At 39.0% G+C, this 25227-nt stretch overlaps 1 protein-coding gene across 2 annotated transcripts in view; it reads right to left on the bottom strand.

The window, feature by feature from the left end:
- Positions 1-25227, bottom strand: part of MYO16 (myosin XVI) — a 615551-nt gene that overhangs the window by 423682 nt on the left and 166642 nt on the right. For both annotated transcript variants that reach the window (XM_050766698.1, XM_050766697.1), the window contains one exon: positions 838-946. In XM_050766698.1, the coding sequence (XP_050622655.1) occupies positions 838-946 (109 nt within the window). The remainder of the gene's footprint in view (positions 1-837; positions 947-25227) is intronic.

Raw genomic sequence — 25227 nt, 5'->3', positions numbered from 1 at the left:
AATGAGACAGATGTGAGGTTTTCTTAGAGGCAAAAAGAGTATCGACATAAGCTCCATGTGGCTCTTAAAAACTGTAAACTTTTCTCTGGCCAAGGGTCATTTTGAAGGGATTGGAATTTCTTTATTTTGTTTATACTTAAACAGCAGGGGAAAAAAGGAGGGGCATAATTCTTTAGTTTAATACTATATTGGGCTCAGGGATTCTCATACCTCCCACTTTCCCAAGGCTGCACTTACTGATGAAATTATATGCTGGACCTGTATAATTAAACATCCTTTGTCAGTGAGTGCATTTAGGGGCTCACCCTCATCTTTTCAGGCTAGTATCATGACCACAGGGCTTTCTTCTGATGTCCTTTGTGTTCTAAGTGTCACAAAAGGTCAATTTGCAGACAACTGTTCTTGACTTAAGCCCTCACTTCCTTGCCTCTAATTCCAGCTAGGACTACCCGCTTCTAAGAGAATACATTTCAGATGACCTTGTTCTCATTAGCTCAAAATTCAATTGTGTTCGTTGACTTCCCTTCCCCTCCCAGGGGAGAACAGATTATAATTACAAACCCAGTCCCACTAATTGTAGACTTCAGATGCCTGTTAAAATGTCCCTTCATTGTTGGCCTCTAGATTTCTGCTGGCTTGCAAAAACACCAGCATTGACTAAACCACAATGCAGTGCAGTAAGGGCAATGGAAAGTTGAAGGGAAAAAAATACCATCTTCTACACCACATGGGGAAACTACAGCCACCAGAAATCATGTAAGCAAACCTGTGAAAATGAATATACACTTACAATTCTCCCAATCTATTTTTTTCTATGGTTTTAAAAGTTTTGCCTACCATTTTCATCCAGATAGGTCAATAGGATAGAGCTGGATTCTGTCCCTTCTACGGCATAATCTAATGGGATATTTCCATTCACATCCTGGAGAAGGACATTGGCTCCAGCCTAGATAAAAAGAAAAAAAAAGTAACATCATATATACTGTTAAAATTAAAAGCAGATTAGGAGTTGCACTTCAATCTTAGTTGGGAAACAGATGCAGAAATAGTCTATGGTAGATATGACCCTGAAGAATCAGGTCGGAAGCTCGAATTATTTTTTAAGATAAATATATTGAATGAGTTGTGGAGACTCTAACATTCTGAAAACCTTCCACTGAACCTTGCAAAACCTTGGCCCCAGCTGCGTCTCCCCACCCCTTTGCTAAACCCAGCATCTCTAGTGAGTGGCTGTAAACCCATGCCTCTGCACTGGCTGCCCTATATCCTGTCTTGTTTGTAATATAATAGAGGTGTCTGATGCCTTCAAAGATTCTAAAAGAACTCTTCAAGGAACAAGCTGAACTTTGACCAACGTTCCCCAATCTGTCCTATCAAATCTTTAACCTCCTTTTTCTCCACAGAAACTCATCTGGGAGCTCTTCTCACACTATGACGTTTTAATCAAGGCCTGTGTTAGTGACTATGGTTGATTTTTCTCTTTCTAGCAACTATTTTCTAACAAAAGGCATGATCTGTAAATCTCGATAGGCTGACTGTATTAAATATGGCTCTTCCATGTGTTAGCCTCCAAGCTCCCTTCATCAGCACAGCACCTCTGAGCACTCCTGTTTCACCCCTGGTCCATCTCAGCTTCAATACAACAGTAGATTTGCTTGCGCTCTTCAGAAATCAGTCATACGAATTGTCTCCATTGCTCCACATTCCCTAATGAGTTCCATAAAATTTATTAGGCATGGCTAACATCACATCTTTTAGGGCATGGCGTGAACATATGCCCATTGTCCAAGATTTCCCACACACCTCCTAGTAACATGTTATTAAACTCAGGCCAGACAAAGGAAAGATTTTCCCTGTTCCTTTTACAAAATAGCATTCTGTGTTGCAATACTAGCATAGTTCTTATTATATCCTCATTTATAACTTTACATAAAATATGATTCACGTTTAAATTTTTATGTGTTAATATTTAGAGTTTTTTCTATTATTCTTTATTTGCAGAGAGATTTTCTATACTTTAGCAAGTTTGCACAGATTTCCAAAGAACGACTTTAAATACATTATTTTTAAAAACCCAAAACAAACAAAAAAGTAGCTTAAAGTGGTAAAATATTCCATATCTTAACATTTTCCCACAAGGTAAGTTGAGTTTCTTACCTCACCATATTGAGTGTACTATGTTATATTTTCTATAATCATGTAAAGATATTACTTTATCTGAACAGAGCAAGTCATCAGTCCTTACTAATCTAAGGACCTTTATAATTTTAAGGTCCTCAAGATTCAAATTATCTTGTTAGTGCATTTAGTTTTAATTATTCGGAGTTTGAAAAAAAAACAAAAAATCCCTTACTTCAGGCATATTCTTTAGTAGACTTTGCTAATGATTCTTTTCCTTCAGTCTCCAAGCTACAGGAATAAGATTTTGCATTCCTGTAGGGAACATGGCTGTGCTTTGGTCAAGGATAGGCAGGCCGAGGCAAACATCCAGAGTGCCTCAGTGAGTTTAGCGCACAGTACAGGCATATAATTCTGCTTGTTATCACAGCCATGTAGCCACAATGTGGGAAGGCCATGCCTTGGTCCTACATCACTACTGTCTGTAGAACATATAAGTGCTCTGCTGACACTGTACAGGCACTGTATTGGTTCATTTTCACACTGATGATAGAGACATACCCAAAACAGGGAACAAAATGAGGTTTAATTGGACTCACAGTTTCACACGCCTGGGGGAGGCCTCAGAATCATGGCAGGAGGCGAAAGGCACTTCTTACAAGGCGTCAGTAAAATGAGGAGGAAGCAAAAGTGGAAACCCCTGATAACCCCATCAGATCTCATGAGACTTATTCACTATCATGAGAATAGCATGGGAAAGACCGGCCCCCATGATTCAGTGACCTCTCCCTGGGTCTGTCCCACAACACATGGGAACTCTGGGAGATACAATTCAAGTTGCAATTTGGGTGAGGACACAGCCAAACCATATCATTCTGCCCCTGGCCCCTACAAATCTCATGTCCTCACATTTCAAAACCAGTCAAGCCTTCTCAACAGTCCCCCAAAGTCTTATCTCATTTCAGCATTACCCCAAAAGTTCACAGTCCAAAGTTTCATTTGAGGCAAGGCAAGTCCCTTCTGCCTGTGAGCCTGTAAAATCCAAAGCAAGCTAGTTACTTCCTAGATACAATGCTGGTACAGGCATTGTGTAAATACAACCATTCCAAATGGGAGAAATTGGCCAAAACAAAGGGGTTACTGGGCCCAAGGAAGTCTGAAATCTAGCGGAGCAGTCACATTTTAAAGCTCCAAAATGATCTCCTTTGACTCCAAGTCTCACATTCAGGTTATGCTGATGCAAAAGGTGAGTTCCTATGGTCTTGGGCAGCTCCACCCCTGTGGCTTTGCAGGGTTCAGCCTCCCTCCTGGCTGCTTTCACGAGTTGAGTGTCTCCGTCTTTTCTAGGTTCATGGTGCAAGCTGCCAGTGGACCTGCCATTCTGGGGTCTGGAATATGATGGCCCTCTTCTCACAGCTCCACTAGGCAGTGGCCCAGTAAAGACTCTGTGTGGGGGCTCCAGCCCCACTTTTCCCTTTCACACTGTGGCAGAGGTTCTCCAGGAGGGCCTCGCCCCTGCAGCAAACTTTTACTTGGGCATCCAAGTGTTTCCATACATCTTCTGAAATGTAGGTGGAGGTTCCTAAACCTCAGTTCTTGACTTCTTGTGTACCTGTAGGCTCAATACTACATGGAAGCTGCCAAGGCTTGGCGCTTCCACTCTCTGAAGCCATGGCCCAAGCTCTACATTGGCCCCTTTCAGCCATGGCTGGAGCAGCTTGGACAGATGGCATCAAATACCCAGGCTGCAAACAGCATGAGGACCCTAAGCCTGGCCCATGAAACCATTTTCTCCTCCGGGGCCTCTGGGCCTGTGATGGGAGGGACTGCTGTGAAGGTCTCTGACATGGTCTGGAGAAATTTTCCCATTGTCTCAGGTATTAACATTAAACTCCTAGCTTGAATTTCTCCTCAAAAAATGGGTTTTTCTTTTTTTTTTTTTTTTTTTTTTTTTTTTTTTTTTTTTTGAGACGGAGTCTCGCTGTGTCTCCCAGGCTGGAGTGCAGTGGCGTGATCTCGGCTCACTGCAAGCTCCGCCTCCCGGGTTCACGCCATTCTCCCGCCTCAGCCTCCCAAGTAGCTGAAGCTACAGGCGCCCGCCACCACGCCCGGCTAGTTTTTTGTATTTTTAGTAGAGACGGGGTTTCACCATGTTAGCCAGGATAGTCTCGATCTCCTGACCTCGTGATCCACCCGCCTCGGCCTCCCAAAGTGCTGGGATTACAGGCTTGCGCTGTTTTTCTTTTCTACCACATTGTCAGGCTGCAAATTTTCTGAACTTTTATGCTCTGTTTCCCTTTTAAAATGGAATGCTTTTAACAACACCCAAGTCACTTCTTGAATGCTTTGAAGCTTAGACATTTCTTCCGCCAGATACCCTAAATCATCTCTCTCAAGTTCAAAGTTCCACAAATCTCTAGGGCAGGGGCAAAATGCCACCAGTCTCTTTGCTAAAAATAACAAGAGTCACCTTTGCTCCAGTTCCCAATAAATTCCTCATCTCCATCTGATACCACCTCAGCCTGGACCTTATTGTTCATATCACTATCAGCATTTTTGTCAAAGCCATTCCACAAGTCTCTAGGAAGTTCCAAACTTCCCCACATTTTCCTGTCTTCTTCTGAGCCCTCCAAATTGCCCAACCTCTGCCTGTTACCCAGTTCCAAAGTTGCTTCCACGTTTTTGGTATCTTTTCAGCAACACCTCACTTCTATTGGTACGAATTTACTGTATCAGCTCATTTTTACGCTGCTGATAAAGACATACTTGAAACTGGGACCAAAAGGAGGTTTAATTGGACTTACAGTTCCACATGGCTGGTGAGGCCTCAGAATCATGGCAGGAGGTAAAAGGCACTTCTTACATGGCAGTGGCAAGACAAAATGAGGAAGAAGCAAAAACAGAAATCCCTGATAAACCCACCAGATCTCGTGAGATTTCTTCATGAGATTAGCACAGGAAAGACTGGCCCCCAGGATTCAATTACCTACCCCTGGGTCTCCCCACCCGCGGACAACAAGTGGTAATTCTGTGAGATACAATTCAAATTGAGATTTGGGCAGGGACACAGCCAAACCATATCTGGCATGCTTGTTCCCAGAGAAAGACAGAAAGAGCTCACTGCAACCTCTGCTTCCTGGGTTCAAGCGATTCTCCTGCCTCAGCCTCCCAAGTAGCTGGGACTATAGGTGCGTGCCACCACACCTGGCTAATTTTTGTATTTTTAGTAGAGATGGGGTTTTACCACATTGGCCAGGCTGGTCTCGAACTCCTGACCTCAAGTGATCTGCTCGCCTTGGCCTCCCAAAGTGTTGGGATTACAGGCATGAGCCACTGTGCCCTGCTGTGAAATAATCTTGAGCCCTCAAGTCACCCTGACTCTTCCTCACCAGGGGAAGCAGCCTGACCTTCTGTGCCTGCAATGCCCCATTGTTCACTTAAAAACTGTGATGACTTCACCTGGAAAGAGTGCCTTGAAAGAGGACATTCTCTTCTAGTCCCACTGTAACTACCCCGTTTTTGCTAGATTCATGCCTAGAGTGAAATCCCAGTATCATTTGGGGAAAGTAAATACTAGGACCCTGGATGAAGCAAGAGAACGGCAAGATTTTACATTTATATGACATGTATCTCTCTCTAGGAGCCAGAATTTCCACCAATAATTTTAACAAGAGAGATTGGATATGAATAATTAACGAGTAAAAAGGAAATAACTACTGAATGTAATCTGGAGAACTCTGAAGAATACGGGAATAGCAGATACAGGGAGCAGATATTATTTCTGCAGTTGAGGGAGACATTCCCTAGGTATGAAGGTATGTATGCAAAAATGTTAACATACCTACATACCTGGGGAACATAGGTAAACATGGATTCTTACAACATTAGAGAAACAAAGGCAGAATATTCATTCACTGACATTGGACCACTTAGAAGAGATTCCAGATTTACAGTATGGCTCTGGCAGTTGAGGGAGGAAGGGGTACTGCAGTAGGAAGGGGCTCCTCTCACTGGCCCAGGATGTTCCTTCTTGTTCTGGCCCACTGTGGGGTACCCAGCGGTGCACACCCTCCAGCCAGGTTTGCTGCCACTTAGCCCATAGCTTCCTAATTGCCAGAACCAGTCTCCGTGAATTTCCCCACCATGCAGAGGCCACAGCCACATCCTCTCTAAAAGGGTCTACATTTCAATCCCTGAGGGGTCTCTTCCAGATTCTCTCCCCGATGTGGTGAACAGCGGTTGCTTCCTGTATCTGTTGTTCTGTTAGTTTTCAGCATTATCTTTACCCCCCGCTTTGTAATTAATCTACCTTTATTAGATAATAATGTTTCTATTAAATGCATCCTATTCAAACTAACTACTTTGGTGGACTTTTTGTCTTCTACTGGACACTGGCTAGTACCTATGTTGTGCCTTTCTCTTATAAAGTGAGTATTGCACAGTAATAGAGAGTTAATGGTTTGAGATTCCATCCCGGTGCCTCTCCCTCATGAACTTTATGGCCTAGGGCAAATTCTTAAGGGTTCTACGCCCCAGTTTCCTCACAGGTAAAAGCAGGCTATACTAATTATAAGCACCACTTGGAAAGGTTGCATGCAGGAGGCTCATGGCACTTCACATGCATGGTCCTAGGTACACACAGCCTATCTTAGCTATTGCATTTAACAAATATATTAATCCACATGGCCTTGAGTAGTAAGTCTTGTCTGTGATGTTTTCAAGGCATACACCCACTGTTCTCCACCAGGGGCAGCATAGCTGAGCCTTTAAGGACACAAAATCCAGTTCAAATCTCTGCTCAAAACTTATCAGTCATGTGACCTTGGAGAAACTGCTTGCCCTCTCTGTCTTTAATTCTCCCAAAGTTGTTGTGAAGATAAAATGGGTTAATGTTGGTAAAGTATAAAAAATCTTGATAATATAGTACTAGTGCAAGGATAGCTCTGTATCAGGCTTGGATAATAGGCTATAGTGCAGTCTGCAAAATGGCTAGCATGTCCTATTGAAAATACCTACTTTTCCTAACACTAAAACTCAGGAGGGCATTGTAGGTGCCTATTTGAAGTAATTTTATTGGAGTGCTACAGATAAGAATACAGGTATGTAGAGACAAACACCCATCGGCATAATACTCCATCGAGGAATATAGGAAATAATAGAAATGCTTATTGTGCCTATGACAAAGTGTGTGCCGCCATCCACCACGCATTAAGTAGCTAACTATACCAAGGAGGTGTGCACCAAGGTCAAAAGATCTAGAGCTTGTGGAATGGTGTTAACAGTGGACCTCTGGAAGCTTCTAGACTAGGCCAGTGGTGTCTCCCTGTATACACCTCTCTATGTAAACTATGCCTTAGTTTCCCATGCTTTTTTCTAGATGCCCCCGACTTCCCAATCAATGCTATGTGCAGAGTCCTCTGTCTCGCCTCCATGAATAAAAATGGACTCTTCCTATGCCCTGTTGTGAAAAAGGTAAGTGTCCTTAGGAAAGCTGACCATATTTCCCACAATTGTGTAAAACACTTGCGTTTGGAGATAATGCCTTGACACAAAGGGGATTCTTTGAAGCCGGCAATGTAGATTCCTTGGCAGGCTAGAATCAAATATTTTAGCAAGTGAAGCTTTTGCTGTTTCTCAGGTTATAACAATTCATGGAAGTTTTACAGGCAAAACCTGCCCCTTTGAGCCTCGGGGATTTCAAACCCATGTTTGCACTGGAAGAAGGCATGATAGAGGACAGAGCTAAGGTGATGTGCTTCAGATACTCCAAACAGCCCTGGAAAACTAGATTAATGTCTCACACTTGCACATGTGCAAACACCATAATTCTTCCCTTTGCATAAATTAATTTCATGTCAGGATTCCTTTTACTGTACATGAATATTATTGTGTACACCACTGAGAAGACTCACAGCTGATTTTCATCATTAGTCCAGCTAACTCAGAAGCAAATGTGTAATTTTAGTTGGTAATGGAGCCCACTGCAACTACGGAGCTGATGAGTTGCAAAGCAAAGGCTTCATCAAAATGTCAGAAAACCTCAGAAAATCTAGTGTTCAGCATATCAAAGGTGATGTGACCCATGAAGTTAGGAATCAGTCACATGTATAAGGTATTAGATTAGCTCTTATTTAACAAACAAAAAACAAAAAAAACCCTCCGTTTTGAACCAATCAGGCATAGCAAACCTATGTACTCAATTGTGTGAAATGAAAACAATCAAATCAATAATTTCTTTTGACATTGCCCATTTATCATATGAGACTTTAAAAATCTGTGTTCTGCAACACAATTTTTCTCTTCCAAAATACAAACTTGACATTTTAAAATACCTTTTAAAAATGTTCTTTTTTACATTTCAAATTTCATTCCTCTGAAGACTCCAGTATGTAATTTTTCAGCTATGAATAAAAAAAAGTGAGAGAAAAATGATCCCGAATCATTGTCCATATCGATTCCTTGAGTAAATGGTTCAATACTTTCTGTACAGAATGAGGAGTCACACTCAACATTCGCATTGATGTGAATTTCATGTATTGGTGTATGTATTTGACTGTACACATGGTTGTTTTATTTCAGAGGATGAGAAGCAGGGGGAGTTGAGGGTTTTAGAGAAGATTTTCAAATATAAAACAAATATCCAAGCCTAAACTTACTTCATAATACAGGAACAACAGCGTTAGCAATCACTCTACATTTTCTAAATCTTAAGTAATATTTTTAAACGACTGAATGCTGCACTTTATAAGAACATATGGATTAGGAAGTGGGTGTGTGAAAAGGATACTGAAAGTGAGAATAACTGAAAAACATATATACTTTCTCACGATGTAAGAGAACATATTGATATTTGGTACCCACTAACACCCTAAACCCTAAGGGTTTGTGTACACGTGTGTGCATATACATGTAATATCTTCATAATATATATTCTTACATCTATTCACTAGATGTCAAATTTTTCATACTGACAGTACTTATCAGCCTTTGTCTTACTGAAAGAAGTAATTCCAAATTAAGAAAAACCTTATGCAGCTCAACAAAAAAAATGTTGTATTTGTACAACATAGACTGTAAGGCACGTCTTTCAGTTTGGCTCCAAAAAAAAAAAAAAAAATCAATCACATCATAATTGATTTTCATCAGAGAAATAAAATGAATCAATGTTTTATGTGCAAAATCAATAGCAACCCCTCAAATACTTTCTGCAGTTGAAGACTGCATAGTTCCTACAGGGAGCCCTGAGCGAATTTCCTGTGTAATTATTGAAACTGGAAGACTGCTTAACTTCCAATTTGTCCTAAACTATGTTTCTGGAGTGTTGGAGATGAAACTCAAATATATCATTCCCCACATGAAACTCAAATATATCATTCCCTACAAATGGAAATTTAATTTACCACATGCCATATGGCATATGAACCAAGAGGTGTATATTTCCCCAAGAATTTATTGGTTTATGTTATATAACAATTTAATCTCAAAGAATATACTTGTCAATTGTTTCATTTATAGTTCTCTAACACATTAATACTCACATTTTATTTTATTTTATTGTTATTTATTTTTATTTTTTTGAGACGGAGTCTCGCTCTATCACCCAGGCTGGAGTGCAGTGGCGCAATCCTGGGTCACTGCAACCTCCTCTTCCCAGGTGAAAGTGATTCTCCAGCCACAGACTCCCAAGGGCTGAGATTACAGGCGCTCACCGCCACACCCAGCTAATTTTTGTATTTTTTAGTAGAGACAGGGTTTTGCTACATTGGCCAGGCTGGAATAACCACATTTTAAATGAGAATTATCTATCTAATGGCATTTTAGTAAACAAAGGCCATCTTTTTTTTTTTTTTTACATGCTAACACATTTTGGTAACTTTTAAAAATATAATTTCAAATTGATGGAAAGTTGCAAGAGTAATGCAAAGGACTCCTATGTACCTGTTATGGTTTGAACTGCATTTCCCCAAAAAAGTTATATTTAAGCCTTACCCCCAAGTACCTGTGAATGTGGCTTTATTTAGAAATAGGGTCACTACAGATGTAATCAGTTAAGATGGGTCACACTGGAGAAGGATGGGCCTTAATCCAATCTGACTAGTATCCTTGTAAGAAGAGAGACATTTGAAAATGGACACACACACAAAGCGAAGGCAGCTACATGAGGATGGAGGCAGAGATTGGGGTGATGCTGTCACAAGCTGAGGAACACCTGGGGCTACCAGGATCTTGAAGATGCAAGAGAGGGGGACCCCCTAGAGATTTTGGAGGAATCACAGTGCTGACACCTTGATTTCAGACTTCTAGCCTCCAGAACTATAAGAGAATACATTTCTATTGTTTGAAGCCACCCAGTTTGTGGTATTCTATTATGGCAACCTTAAGAAACTACCACAATACCCTTTATCTAATACAATGGACTACATGTTTACATACATGGAGATACTGCCCCAAATTTATATGCTAACATTTTAACTTCCAGAATTATGATGTCAGAAGGTGGAGCCTTTGGAAGATAGTCAAGTCATGAGGGTGAAGCTCTCAGGATTGAGATTGGTGCCTTTATAAAAGAAACCTTAAAGGGCTCCCTTGCCCTTTCTACCATGTAAGGATATAGTATGAAGACAGCCAACTATGAAGACCAGGAAGTGTGCTCTCACCAAACATCAAATCTGGCACCTTGATCTTAGATTTCCCAGCCTTCAGAATTGTGAGAAATAAGGTTCTGTTGTTTATAAGCCACCCGGTTTATAGTGTTTTGTTAGAACAGCCCAAACAGACTAAGACATCCAAACTCACCCATCATTTATATTTTCCCCTATTGTTGTTCATGCTCTCTCTCTTCCTTCCTTTTCTTTTTTATCTGCCCCCCGCCACACGCAGTTTTTGAACCACTTGAAAGTGGGTTGCAGGCATCGTGCTTCTTTATCCCTAAATATTTTAGTATGTATTTTATAAGAACAAGGATATTCTCTTACACAACAGTTATCAAAACCAGAAAATTCAACATTAATATGTTGAATTACTTAAACCACAGTTAATATTCACATTTCATTATTTTTTCCAAGTATGCCCTTGATAGCACTTTTTTCCCAAGGTTTAGGATGTAATTCAGGATCACCCGTTGCATTCGAGGTCCTTTCTCTTTAGTCTCCTTCAACACCACATACCTAGTCACGTGGCCAAAATGTAGAACACTAATGGCACCAAATGCTTGTGAGGATGTGGAGCAACAGACGCTCTTTTTCATTGCTTGTGGGAATGCAAAATGGTACAGGCACTTTGGAAGACAGTTTGGTAATTTCTTTTCTTTCTTCTTCTTTTTTTTTCCTTTCTTTTGAGACAGGGTCTTGCTCTGTTGCCCAGGCTGGCGTGCAGTGGCACTATCATGGTTCACTGCAAGCTAAACCTCCCAGGCTCTGCTGCCTCAGCCTCCCAAGTAGCTGGGACCACAGGTGTGCACCACCATGCTCGGCTATTTCTTCCTTTGTAATATTTTTTTGCAGAAACTGAGTCTCACCATGTTGCCCCAGCTGGTCTCTAATTCGTGGGCTCAAGCAATCCCTTCCTCACTTTCCCAAAATGCTGGGCTCCAGGCATGAGCCCCACGCCAGCCTGGTAATCTCTTACAAAGTAAACCTACTCTTACTACATGACCCAGCAATCATGCCCCTTGGTATTTGCCCAAAGGAGTTGAAAACTTACGTCCACACAAACACCTACGCACAGATGTCTGTATCAGCTTTATTTTTAACTGCCAAAACTTAGAAGCAACCAAGATATCCTTTAGTAGCTAAATGAATAAAACTGTGGTACATCCAGACATTGGAATAGTATTCACAGCTATACAAAAATGAGCTATGAAGCCACAAAAAGACATGGAGAAACCTTCAATGCATATTACCAAGTGAAAAAAAAAAAAGCCAATCTGAAAAGTCTAAACATGTATGATTCCAAGTATATGGCATTCTGGAAAAGATAAAACTTTGGAGACAATAGAAAGCTCGCTTCGTAATTATCAGGAGATGGGTCGGGTTGTGATCAACAGACAGAGCACAGAGGGTTGTTAGGACAGTAAAAATGCTCCACAGATTTCTGTACGGGTGGATCCATGTGACTGCATTCATCCAAATCCATAGAATATGCACCACCAAGAATGAACCCTAATGTTAACTACGAACTTGGGGTGATAAAGATAGGTCAAGGTAAGTTCATTAGTTGTAACAAATAAACTACTCTGGTGGGAATGTTGGAAACAGGGGAGGCTGTGCGTGTGTGGGGTCAGGGAGTACATGTGAAATATCTGTATCTTTCTCTCAAATTTTGCTGTGAACCTAAAACTGCTCTAAAAAAAGTCTAAATAAATGCTGGCATCTAACATAAAAGAAAAAGTAGAAAATAAGCCTTATAAGTGGATATTTTATGCTTATAAAATATAGATAGTTTTTCTCTCTCCATAGCAAATTTTGTATTCATGTGCTAGTAGAAAAAAGTGAGGGCTACCCTCTCCCCCCATGCATATATCTATATATAGATTGATAAAGTGAGAACTATCCTCTATGCCCTACCTCTCCCCACTAAGGAGAGGATAGTCCTCTTTCTTTTATAGTCCTCCCCTTTATAGTCCTAAATATATACACTTTAGATCAGAAAATATGCCATTAGCATTTTGCAAGCTTTTATGTTAATAACACAGGGAATTGTATTGTGATACCAGAGGTTTACAAGTATCTACTTCATCTGGACCCAGCTCTCTCCAACCTCATCATTTCCACTTGCCTACAGCTCACTCTATTCTACAGAATTTGTTGTGTAACCAAAATGAAAGTGGTCTTTGGTTAGTGGAGGAGCTAGACTCTTGTTGTCTAGGGGCTGATCTTACCACACTCGAATGTGTCGTCGTTGTCGTTATGTGAGAAAATTTATTTATGTTGGAATTTATGTTGGAAATGGTTCTTATTTTCTCACCTGGGCTCTCTTTCCTCAGTGGCTTCATTTTCCTATGTACATGCCCCCAGAGAGAGTTATGAGGTGGTAACTCTCAGCTTTAAGATACGAACTGGAAAACTCAGGCAGCCATGATCACAGAGGCTGATGTGACAGTTTGGGAGATATTGCTGAGGAGGGGCTTGCAGATTTTTAACAAGGCATGAAGGCCTCATAATTTTAAAACATCCAGATGAGGAAATTGTGTATTTCATATATATTTTACAAAAAGTTTAGAAAAGTTACCAGTTTATATAATTTGCTTTTATAGAAATATTGTCTTTTTTAAAGCTTTTTAAATTATTACATTAATACAGTTATCTGAAATTTTAAAGACAGTAAAATTAAATTAATTTGCAGTCTCTCCAGTCAAAGGTAAATACTATTAATATTTCAATGAGTTTATTTTTTATGTGTTCAGAGATATTCTATAATGCATATTCATTAAATGAGGGTATTTATGGAAAATAAATTGAGAATATTACATGCCTATAATTTTATATCATCAATTTTTATTTAGTTAATAATCAACATTTTCTTTTCTGTTTCACTGGGCAGTACCTAAATTACTACGCCACCTTGCATTACATTTATATACCAATTCACTTAGCCATTTTATTTTTACACATTGATTTTTACATATCACTATTATAAATAGCACTATTATACATAAATCTAGGCAACATTTCCCTTTACCCCATTTAAAGCATTTCCATCACTAGAATTACTATTAAACAAAATCATATAAAATTATTAGGGTGCTTAATACATTCTGCTTAAGTGCTCCAGTGCCTCCACCTCACTGACTTATTAACCATCTAGTTACTTAGCCCCAAATAAGGAAATTCTTGATTTCTCTCTCTTGCCATACTTGTCCAATCAATCAGTGAGTTTGGCCACCTCTTTCCTTCCTGTTGAATCACATCTGACCATTCTCACCAAGTGTCTTTCTAATCCCTTATCCCAGAACCACCCAGTCTTGCTCAGATTGCTCTAGTGGTTGCTTAACAGGTTTACTTGGTTCTAGTTTATCAAAACCACAGCCCCACCTCAAAATCTTTTGCAGAGTTTATTTTTCACAGAATAACCAGAGGGATTTTTAAAAGACACTTTTCATTGCCTCCCTGTCTCAGTCAAAATCCACCATGATCCCCAGAATGAAAGCTCCCCTCTTTCCCTTGATTTCCAAGTGTCCCTGTGGATCCAACCTTCTGCTCCCAACCCTCTCTCCGAACTTTGCACTTCCACCAGCCTCTAGCGCACTCCATTCTGGCCACACAAATCTTCTCATGTCCCTCACACACGTGGCTCCCACTGACTTTGTCCCTTCTGGACCATCCTGGTGCCACCTTGGAATGGCTTGTTCCTTTATATCTTCCTAGAACCACTTGTCCAAGAGCCTCTTTCCCTCAAACTTCTTCACTTTACATTCCCTTACCATTCTAATTTCCTCCCAGCAATGGTGACTAACCAATGCTTTAAACACACATATGTTTACTAACTGATAATATCCCTTCCTGGATTGCAAGATCTGTGAGAGAATATCCTTTGGGTGCTGAAGAAATAACTGTAAGTGAATAAATACAATATAAATAATATTAAATAATATATGCCTATTTTATTACTTACAATATATTAGAACAGTTTTTAGTTAGCATCTTTAATTCCAGGAAAAGCTACCTATTTCTTCATATGTTCATGGCCGTTTGATTTCTTCTTTCATAAATTATCTGTTCAAGGGTTTTGGCTATTTATTTAAACACTAGGGTTGTATTTGTTACTAATATTAAAAAGTACTTGTCAATTTTTAGCCCAAGCTGTTTGGAATGGCTGAGTGTTCAGACATTACACACCATAAAAGACGAAGATAATTTAACTTCATTTTCATTATGTTTTCCTCAAACATGATCATCAAATGCATCACATTGTTTTATTAAAACTCATTTCAAAGATCTATATTGGAAAATATTTTACACTGTGTCTGTGTCCTATAAGGTTTTGGGGCATGTTAGCATATTAAGGTCTCGGAAAAGCCCTGAACCTAAAAAAGTAGTTTAAGATCATTTCAAATATTGTATTTTCAAATTAATTTGACCAAAATTATTCTGTGTTTTGGAAATGCAACAATATTCACTGTTCAGCTATTCATGGAGTCTCATTAATTAAACAACAAATGTTGCCATTCTATAAGAAATGCAGACTCCAAAGAAAGAAACAGCTATTTAGAAGACAGCAAGAAGTCTAAGTGAGGCTTCCTACATGGAAGCAGCTCATAACAGTTTAATCTTGTATTTTCTACTACCTTGCATTCATCAAGGTTGATGAAACTATTAGAAAATGGAATATTGAAACTCCAAGAACTGCGTAATAGGAACACAAAGGAGCCGAGGAGTGCTGGAGCCAGGGGCGGTAGGAAAAGATTCAAATGGACAGAGAAGAAAAGAGGGAAAAGATGCCACATGGCATAGTGAAAAGAAATAGGGCTTGGAGTCCAAGAAGCCTGGGCTGGAATCTCAGGTTTATTACTCGCTGGTTCTGCAACCGGGGCAAATCACTTCACTCTATGCTTCCATTTGCAAACTACAGACAACTGTATTTAATGTATATTGCAGTAAATGGTCAGTATGGGCCCATGAAATACCCAGCCCATTGCTTGGCAGTACAGTAGGCAGCTAACAAATTGTGCTACATGAATAAAATAGTGGTAAGGGAAAGAATACCATATTAAAGTGTATTTTTGCAAAGACAATCATGAACTAATATATTAAACCACACATTCCTCTCTGACTGCACACTTTGGGGCTAAGTGTAAAAATTCATATTCTGAAAAACACGTATTGGAATAAAATAGGAAGGGAGAATGGAAAATGTTCAGCTTAGGGCTCTAGGAAATGTTGAAGGCAGTAGATTTAGTTTGATTACCTGCCTTCTTCCCTTCACTCTTACCATGCAATGTATTTAACAACACTGGCAATGGGGAAATACAATAATTTCAGTTAAAGGCAAGAAATGCTTGTAAAATGGTATTCCCAGAATACTGAGGCCCAACCATGTTGAAAATTTCTAGTGTAGTGTTTACAGCAGACCAGAACAAATAACAGAACACCCTCTATCACTACCTTTATTGAAAAAAATGCACCATGCCCTGAGATGTATAAAAGAGCTCTTTATAAATCTGTTGCTTAAAAAATATCTAGATGCAACAATAACAAAATACATTTATGGAAGTTCAAGTAGAAACCTGCAGGTACCTCTGAAAGACATCTCCAAAATATGTATTCAATTTATTTCCAGGCAATTCCCTATTTCGTTTTTAAAGTGTGTATCCCACAGCTACTCACCCAGGAAAGCACTGCAGAGCTTTCTCTATTGCTTACAACCAAATCTGTGAGAATGAAAAGAGCAGTTTTCACAGCTCTACCCTTTATCTTCAAGGACAAACTCCAAAGAGCTGTTAAATCTTCAAATGAATCAGGCCAAAGCCAGCAAACTGTTTTCATAAAAAGACAAGCAAACCCATGAGTCTTTAAAAGAAAAACCCTGAAAAGGACTGAAAATGAATATTAGACAAAGACCCCAAAGGGCAACCAAATGCAGTCAGGAATAACAGACGCACATCTTCTTGGGTGCTATTTACCCCCTGTGCCTTGTAAAATGTTACATTCTTTATTGTTGTCTATGTAGGCAATTGGTATGAATGCAATTTTATAAGGGTCATTCTGAAAGCAGCCCCCCTTGCTCCGAAATTTAAGCCACTAAGTGGAACTGGCAAAGAAATGCTTAAACCTCTCTACCTAAAGCCATTGAACTGCTATCTCTTTTCCCAAAGTTCAGATGACACGTCACAGTTGAAGGCCCCATGGCAGTCAGGGGAGAGGCTGCCAGGTACCATGTGCACCTGCAGAAACAATAAGAGGGAATTATTCTTGATAACCAGCAGCAAACGAACATCTCAGGACAGGCTATCTCTATCGTACTCGAGTCAAATCAACCAGATAAATGCTGAGCTTCCATCTGTTCGTGATCAAGAAGCGCAGGGAAATGAGCAGAGTCATGCCTCTCTGGTCTCCAACAGAGACTTTCTCCAGGTTCCCACTGTTTTCACAGAGAAAAAACTAGAAGCATACAGTATTCCTTTAGGTTCCAGATTTTTGGCAGATAATGTAGGAGGTTATATGGTTGGGGAGTCCATTTATTCATTAAGGAACTATGTAGCAAGCCCTAATAAATAATAATTTTATCCATAATAAATGGCTAAAATATATTTTGAGATGTTTGTGACTACACATTTTTATGGTCATAAAAAATGTAAAACCTTTGTTACAGCCATTTAAAATGTTGTAACAGTTGAATTATATATTGAACACCTTCCTAAAGCTTCCTTTGTGAACTTCCGGAGGTCAGTACTTATGACCTCAGGAAACATAAACAGTGATGTGGGGCACGCTGCCACACTAAATAACAAAACTAAGTGTGTAAGAAAGAAAAGGGAACAAAAGGGAATAATCCTAAGTCAGCAGGGTGCAAAGAGGATTTATAGTCATACTCAGAAGTCCCCACATATTGGCATTAAAACCTTTGCCATGGTGACAAGGGGAAGATAGGTCCCAGGGCAGAGCGTGTGTATCTGATGGGGATGAGATGTGTGAACAGAGCCATCCCATCCTCCATGCTGCAGACGGAAAGTCATGGTGTAGCAAGAGAAGCATAATTATTTAGTGTAAAATGAGTAAAAAACCCAGGAGAACCATCTAAGAGGGTTGAAAGTTACTGTATCTGGAAACAAAATTCGGAAGGGAAGTACTGAAGGGAGTATTGCTATTTTCCAACAAGCTCTGGGGGTGACCTGACTTTTAGAACATGGGTATGTATGACAGATACAAATCTGAAGTGAAAAGCAATAACACCACGTGTAAAAATAGTTTTGTCATATTAGAATAGTGTAATAACACTATAATAACATTAGAAAAAGTAGTAAAACTGTATATAAAAGTAGTGAAAAATTATTAATACCTAATTAATGATATTTATATAATGCAACTGCATACCATTCAAAATCGTGCTGAGAAGAAAATCTTAAGGCCCAGACAAGTGCAGAAAATGCGTATCAAAGGATAGGCTATACAGATATGCATGAAACCTACTTTTTGTATGATTTACCTGTGTGTGTGGAAGAGGGAGAGCGGAGAGAGACTGATTAAGAAATACATCAAAAGATTCAATAATTATCTCTATGTGATGAAATTATTTGTGATTCTAAATTGTATTATTTATATGTTTAGGTATTTTTCAATTTTCTGTAATAAACATGTTATATTTATATTGAGAAGAATATTTCTCAAAACGAACAAAACTGTGAAACAAGATGAAAATGTATGACTGTTCTGCTGTGTCGATAGTTTCAAATTTCAAGTCTACTAAATTCAGAGGTGAGGAGTAAAACTTTAGACAAGCGAACGATTGTCTGGGGAGCCAGCGTGAGTGACATTTGAATCAATTAATGGCCAGAATATAATTAAAGGTCAACCATCCAATTAAAAGATATAATTTCACAAGGAAGCCTACTGAGTAAGTGCTTCTGAGAAAAAGCTAAGAAAAGAAACCATGGGTTCCAGGGCTAGTAAAGAGCCCCATATGGTTAGGCTAAATTCAACATAATTGCGAGTCATTTATATTGCATTTCCTGCTAAGCCAGTCATTTCTCCTGATACGCACCACACGTAAGTATTTGGTATTTATTTATTTATTCACTAAAGCCTTGAATGAAACCAGCCAGTGCCCACTTACCTCATTAATAATTCATTTAATTATTCTTCAATAGCAGTCTGTTTACTCTGCTTTTTACAAAGCACATTTTTCTAATACGAACACTCTATATCTGCTCTGAGGATATACAGCCTTTTCCAGCTCTGTTTACCAACAAATTAAAAATATGAGCAGTTGATATTTTCTGTCTCTCGATGTCTCACATTGATGTCCTGAATGTGTAATTCATCTCTACCACATTATGGCACCGACATCTATATTTGTATTTCTTTAGCCTAAAATATTCTTTTCCTGTTATAATGCTTCACACAGTAAAATGTATGTACACAGTGGGGAGAAAGCACACAAAGTTGAATCTGTCTTCATGTTTGTGCTGAGGCTGCAGTTCACAACTTTAGAGTTTGTGTTTTGTGCTGAAATGGCTAGCTTCTCCTGGAATGATATAGCTTCCATTTCCACAAAGAAACTCTCAAAATATTTTTCTCTTGATGTTCATGACAATACAAACATCTGATTTTCCTTTTAAATTGAGTTTCTCCTTATCAGTCTTTTTGTAGCCTGTTTTTTTTTCTAAAAATATCTTAATTGGTTTACTTTGGATTATCTCAAATTTTCTTTCTTATTTCAGATTACACATTTTCATGGGTTAATCTGATTTACTCCAGGACTTCTGTTATTATATATACACCACACACGCAAAGCGCGCGCGCACACACACACACACACACACACACACACACACACATGCCTCTTCTCTCTCCCCTGAGTTCCAGGACCAGCTGCCTCCTAGACTTCTCAAAGTGGATGTCTTCTAGGGACCCAGACCCTAACACATCCTGAAAGGAATCATGGCCCTCTCACATAAAAAGATGTCGTTATTGGTGTTTGCTTTCTTGGTAAATTGCACCATCCCTCCCAGCTGGGAGTCATTCTTAAACTCACCCCCCATCTTCTTTAACATCTATATTAAAATATCAGCATTACAATTGGTTTCAACTTCAAATTCTATCATGAATATTTTCTTCATTTCCTTCATCACCATTCTGAACACCACAATCACTTTCCAGGATTGTATGCGGTGTTCTTGCAAGGACGGAACCTCCATCAATTCCCCTGCAATCTTATTCCACACTGCTCTCAGGCTCTGTTAAACTAGGTGAGGCATCCCGCATGTGAGTTTCCATAGTTTTGTTTACCTACTCCATCACAGAACTCACTGAAAGCTAAGATTTTATACATGACATGCATAAAAATATTTGTATAAATGTATTAGTGAGTATATACCACTCCATGAACTAGTATACCACACAAGTATATCAATGTTTAAGCCAGGCACCATGTTCCCTTGTTACTCCTGTACTCTCAAGAGCAAGCATTGTTCCTGGCTCATAGCAGACCCTCAATAAAGAATATGTTATGTTAAAACAATGAATAAATTAAATAATTCATATCATAATTTAACTGGAGTTATTTGGGAAAATAATATTTCCAGTATCGTCCTGAATTTGAGAGGAAAGATTAGAGACTTTCTTACAATGCATTGTGGACTAATTTCTTATTCTAAAATATTAGTTGGTGTTTATGTTAATTCAGAAGTTGAGACTTTTGAAAAGCAGGTAAATTTGACTGTCATGGGAAAACGGTAAACCCCTCAGAGTGCAAAGACCACATCTATCAATGGTGTTCTCATAGGTAAAGACGTAGGCTCTTCTCCAAATCTAGCCCCTAAACATTGTTTTAACTGGGACAGCTCAAGTCTCTCTTTGAATGAGATAATAGGACAAGATCCCTGCCAAATTATAAAATTCCAGAATGTCATTGCATTTTTTGGGTTTTCTTCCATATTTTATCATCAGCTGTTCTCAAATGAGAATGTAAATGTGGCATAAAAACTATAAGTCAAAGAAGCCACCTTCGAGATATTTTGAGTTTTAAATGCTCAACATCACTAACCATCAGAGAAATGCAAGTCAAAACCACAAAGAGCTATCATCTTACACCTGTCAGAATGGCTATTGTTAAAAAAAAAAGTTGGTGAAGATGCAGAGATAAGGGAACTTTCACACCTTGGTGGTGGGAATGTAAGTTAGTACAACTTTTATGGAAAACAGTATGGATATTTCTCAAAGAACTAAAAATAGAACTACGATTTGATCCAAAAATTCCACTATGTGGTATCTTCCCCAAAGAAAATAAATCATTATACCAAAAAGATGCCTGCCCTCATGTGCTTCTTGCAGCGCCATTCACAATAACAAAGACATGGAATCAACCTGAGTGTCCATTACTGGATTTCTGGATAAAGAAAATGTGGTATATATAGACCACGGAATACTACTCAGCCATAAAAAAGAATGAAATCATGTCTTTTGCTCAACATGGATGGAACTGGAGGCCACTATCTTAAATGAAACAAACCAGAAACAAAGTCAAAATCCACAAGTTCTCACTTATAAGTGGGAGCTAATTCATGTGTATATAGGACATACAGTATGAAATGATAGACATTGGGGGCTTGTAAAGGTATGGACTAGGTGATAGGAAAGTACTTAACGAGTAACAACTTAAACTATTTAGGTGATGGATACCCTAAAAGCCACAACTTCACCACTATGAAATCAATGTATGTAACAAAACTGTACTTGTACTCCGTAAATGTATATAATTAAAAAATGTTTACAGCTTACCAGAAGAGTCTAGTTAAACTTACAAAATAATCCCCATCAGTATCAACCAGCAAAAGGAAGGCAACAGAAACAAAGAGAAGGTGGAGGTGGGGACAAACACGACCTTTAGGAACAGACGACCCCTCGGTGAATCCCAGCCCTCAGATTTCACTACCTGTGTAAACTTGGGTAATAGTATTCAGGTCAAATGTCATTTCACTTTGAGATGAGACTCAAGTGGATGCCTTCCTGAAACCTGTTTTTGTGAAGATTTTCCTTTTATTGGTGACTTTCCATATCATTCTTCACAATCTCAGTTTGAAAGTCTCCAACACGCTGCCGTCCTATACTTTCACTGCCTATTAAACCCTGTGCATAGATGGTAACAGACATGATAACATGTGTTCTTTCTCCCCCCTGGGCTTCACTAATAAGTTTTCTCAGCTTTTATCTGCATTTTATGGCACACCTTATTTGTAAAAAAGTATTTTTTGCTTTTTTGTTTTTGTTTTTTTTTTAGTGTCCATGATCAAATCTGTTTGTACTTTAGGTCCCTCTTAGGACTGCATAAGGCATCAGAACATTGCCACATCTGTGTGTTGGGAAGGATCAAGGTCAGATGAGCTTATCCAAATGCTCTGGGCAATGCTGGGCTCAGCAGGCAAGTTCTAGGCACAGTCTGTAAAGGTCACTATAGGATGCATTCGGCCTGGAGCCCTGAAACTCTTTACTATCTCTCTCATTTATTGGTTTCGTTACTTAAGCATCCATCAACAGATAAATGAAAAAAAAATGGTGTGTGTGTGTGCACGTGTGCACATGTGCACAATGGAATATTATTCAACCACAAAAAAGAATGAAACCCTGAGATTTGCAGTAACATGGATGGAACTACAGGTCACTATATTAGGTAAAATTATTAGGTGAAATCATCCAGACACAGAGAGACAAATATCACATGTTCTCACTCATATGTGGGAGCTAAAAAATGTTGATCTTATGGAGGTAGAGAGTAGAATGGTGGCTACCAGGGGCTGGGAAGGGTGGGAAGGAAGACAAAAAGAGATTAATAGGTACAAACAAACAGTTCTAATGTCAGCTCCCCCTTCCTCTTCCCCTTCCCAGCCTCTGTGAACCACCAATCTACTGTCTGCCACCAGGAGTTTCACTTTTTTCGCCCCCACATGAGAGTGAGAACATATGGCATTAAAAGTGCTTATACTTCTTTCTGTAATGACTAAAGGATTTTTAGTAAAAACTTTAGGTTAAAACTTCAAAGATTATATATCAGGTGGAAATGAACACATAAATAAAGAATATTTCTAGTAAAAATATTTTTACTGCCCCAGAAAATAAATGAAATTTAAAAAGCCAAAATGATTTTTAAAAAAAGCAAGTTATCATTAAGGATTTTCTGTCAGCCAAGAAGCAGAAGATATGGAATAGATTTATAAGTTTTCTAAAAGTAACAGAAGCAAGAGGCATATGATGGTGTTGTCAATGTGACTATAAGTTTGGTGGTAGAAATAAGATAACTTTGCCAGGAAACACAAGACAAAGGAGATAAAATATCTGTAAGAGCACCCACCATAAAGCTCTCTTAAGGAGCTTTGAGAAATAGGTCCAGCGTAAATTGCTGCTTTTTCACCCTTTTACTGTTTCTCAGAACCGGCAGATATGGACACAAAAATACAGTTAGGTAGAAAGAGAACATTCTAGTATTCGACAGTGTAGTGGGGAAATTATAGTTAGCAATGCTTTACCATGTATTTCAAGCTAGAAGAGAATAACTGAAATCTTCCCCACACAATAAAAGATAAATGTTTGAGGTGATAGATATCCCAGTTACCCTGATCTGATCATTACACATTGTATACATGAATCAAAATATCACATGTATCTCCAGAACAAGTACAACTACTATATGTCAATACAAAAGTATAAGACCTTTTGTCTACCAAATTATTTCCAAATTGTTTACTTTTATATTCCATATCCCTAGACCAGTCCAATTAAATTGAATTCAAATAAGTTTTTTTTTTTTTTTTTTTTTGGTGAGACAGAGTCTCGCTCTGTCCCCCAGGCTGCAGTGCAGTGGTGTGATCTCGGCTCACTGCAAGCTCCACCTCCCAGGTTCACGCCATTCTGCCTCAGCCTCCCAAGTAGCTGGGACTACAGGTTCCTGCCACCACACCCGGCTAATTTTTTTGTATTTTTAGTAAAGATGGGGTTTCACCATGTTAGCCAGGAAGGTCTCTATCTCCTGACCTTGTGATCCACCCACCTCGGCCTCCCAAAGTGCTGGGATTACAGGCGTGAGCCACCGCGCCCGGCCCAAATATGTTCTTTATCACACTTTGTTCACCTCATTTCTTTCATATAATACTCTCTCATTTCCTATCTCAAAGGACATATGAATTGCTACATTTCTCCTGAGTCACGTCTTAACTTGCCAATGATTTAACAAACAGTATATAATAACACATGCCAACAAGACAAAATACCAACAGTACAGGAATAGTATTATAAATACAGCAGAATGATGTGTGTGTTTTGTGAAACAGTAATTCCTCTCACATCTACATAAACACAACTGATAACTATTCACACTTTAACACAGAATTCTGTAATTCTGTTGAAACAGCTGTTCTAGTTATACAGTTCTTAAAGTAGAAATCTTTAGAAGATGGAGATGTTACTCTTTTTTCTTTTTAACAGACTACAATAATTAAGAGAAGATAGACCACAAAATCTTTGTCAAAGAGTGATTTTCATTTGGCAAGTCCTTTCATTTGGCTCAGGCTTTCTAAATTAAATTATTTAAAAGTTCAGATTTCATAATATCTTCATTGAAAATGATAAAAAGCTAAAAAATAAATTACCTAACATTTCTATTAATATTAAAGTACCAAAATGTAGCAGTTGTAACAGATACAATATTTTAAAAGAAATAAGTATGTCAAGAATTCTGAAAGAAAAAGATATTACACAAAATCATACATCAGGAATGTGCAATATTCTATATCTGATATTTTTCTGAGTCCTCAAAATGTAATATTCTGATATTATAACATGCTTTTTGAATATGGCTTTAAGATGAAATGATTCTTTAAATTTAAATAGTACGAATATTGTATTTTGTGGAGCTTGTTTTTTTTTGTTTTTTTTTTTTTGAGACAGAGTCTCGCTCTCTCCCCCAGGCTGGGGTGCAGTGGCGTGATCTCAGCTCACTACAAGCTCTGCCTCCCAGGTTCATGCCATTCTCCTGCCTCAGCCTCCCGAGTAGCTGGGACTACAGGCGCCCGCCACCACGCCTGGCTAATTTTTTTTGTAGTTTTGATAGAGACAGGGTTTCACAGTGTTAACCAGGATGGTCTCGATCTCCTGACCTCGTGATCCGCCTGCCTCCGCCTCCCAAAGTGCTGGGATTACAGGCGTGAGCCACGGTGCCTGACCAGAGCTTGATCTGTTAACAAACATGCCACTCAACTCCCCACGATGAGTTCTAAATTGAATAAAACATACACTGTCATCCACATCTAACAGCTAGTGTGACAGTCATGTCTATTCTTCTAATGGAGTCAAAAGATAAACAAGAGATCATTGATGACTGAAGTTGAAAGACCAGCATTTCTCCATCTGCCTGTGCACATGGGAATGACTTGCTCCTTTTCTCTTCCCTTTAGCTGAAAAG

This window comes from Macaca thibetana, chromosome 17 (assembly GCF_024542745.1).
Source record: "Macaca thibetana thibetana isolate TM-01 chromosome 17, ASM2454274v1, whole genome shotgun sequence".
Lineage (NCBI taxonomy): Eukaryota > Metazoa > Chordata > Mammalia > Primates > Cercopithecidae > Macaca > Macaca thibetana.
This window is presented reverse-complemented; position numbering and strand designations above follow the sequence as displayed.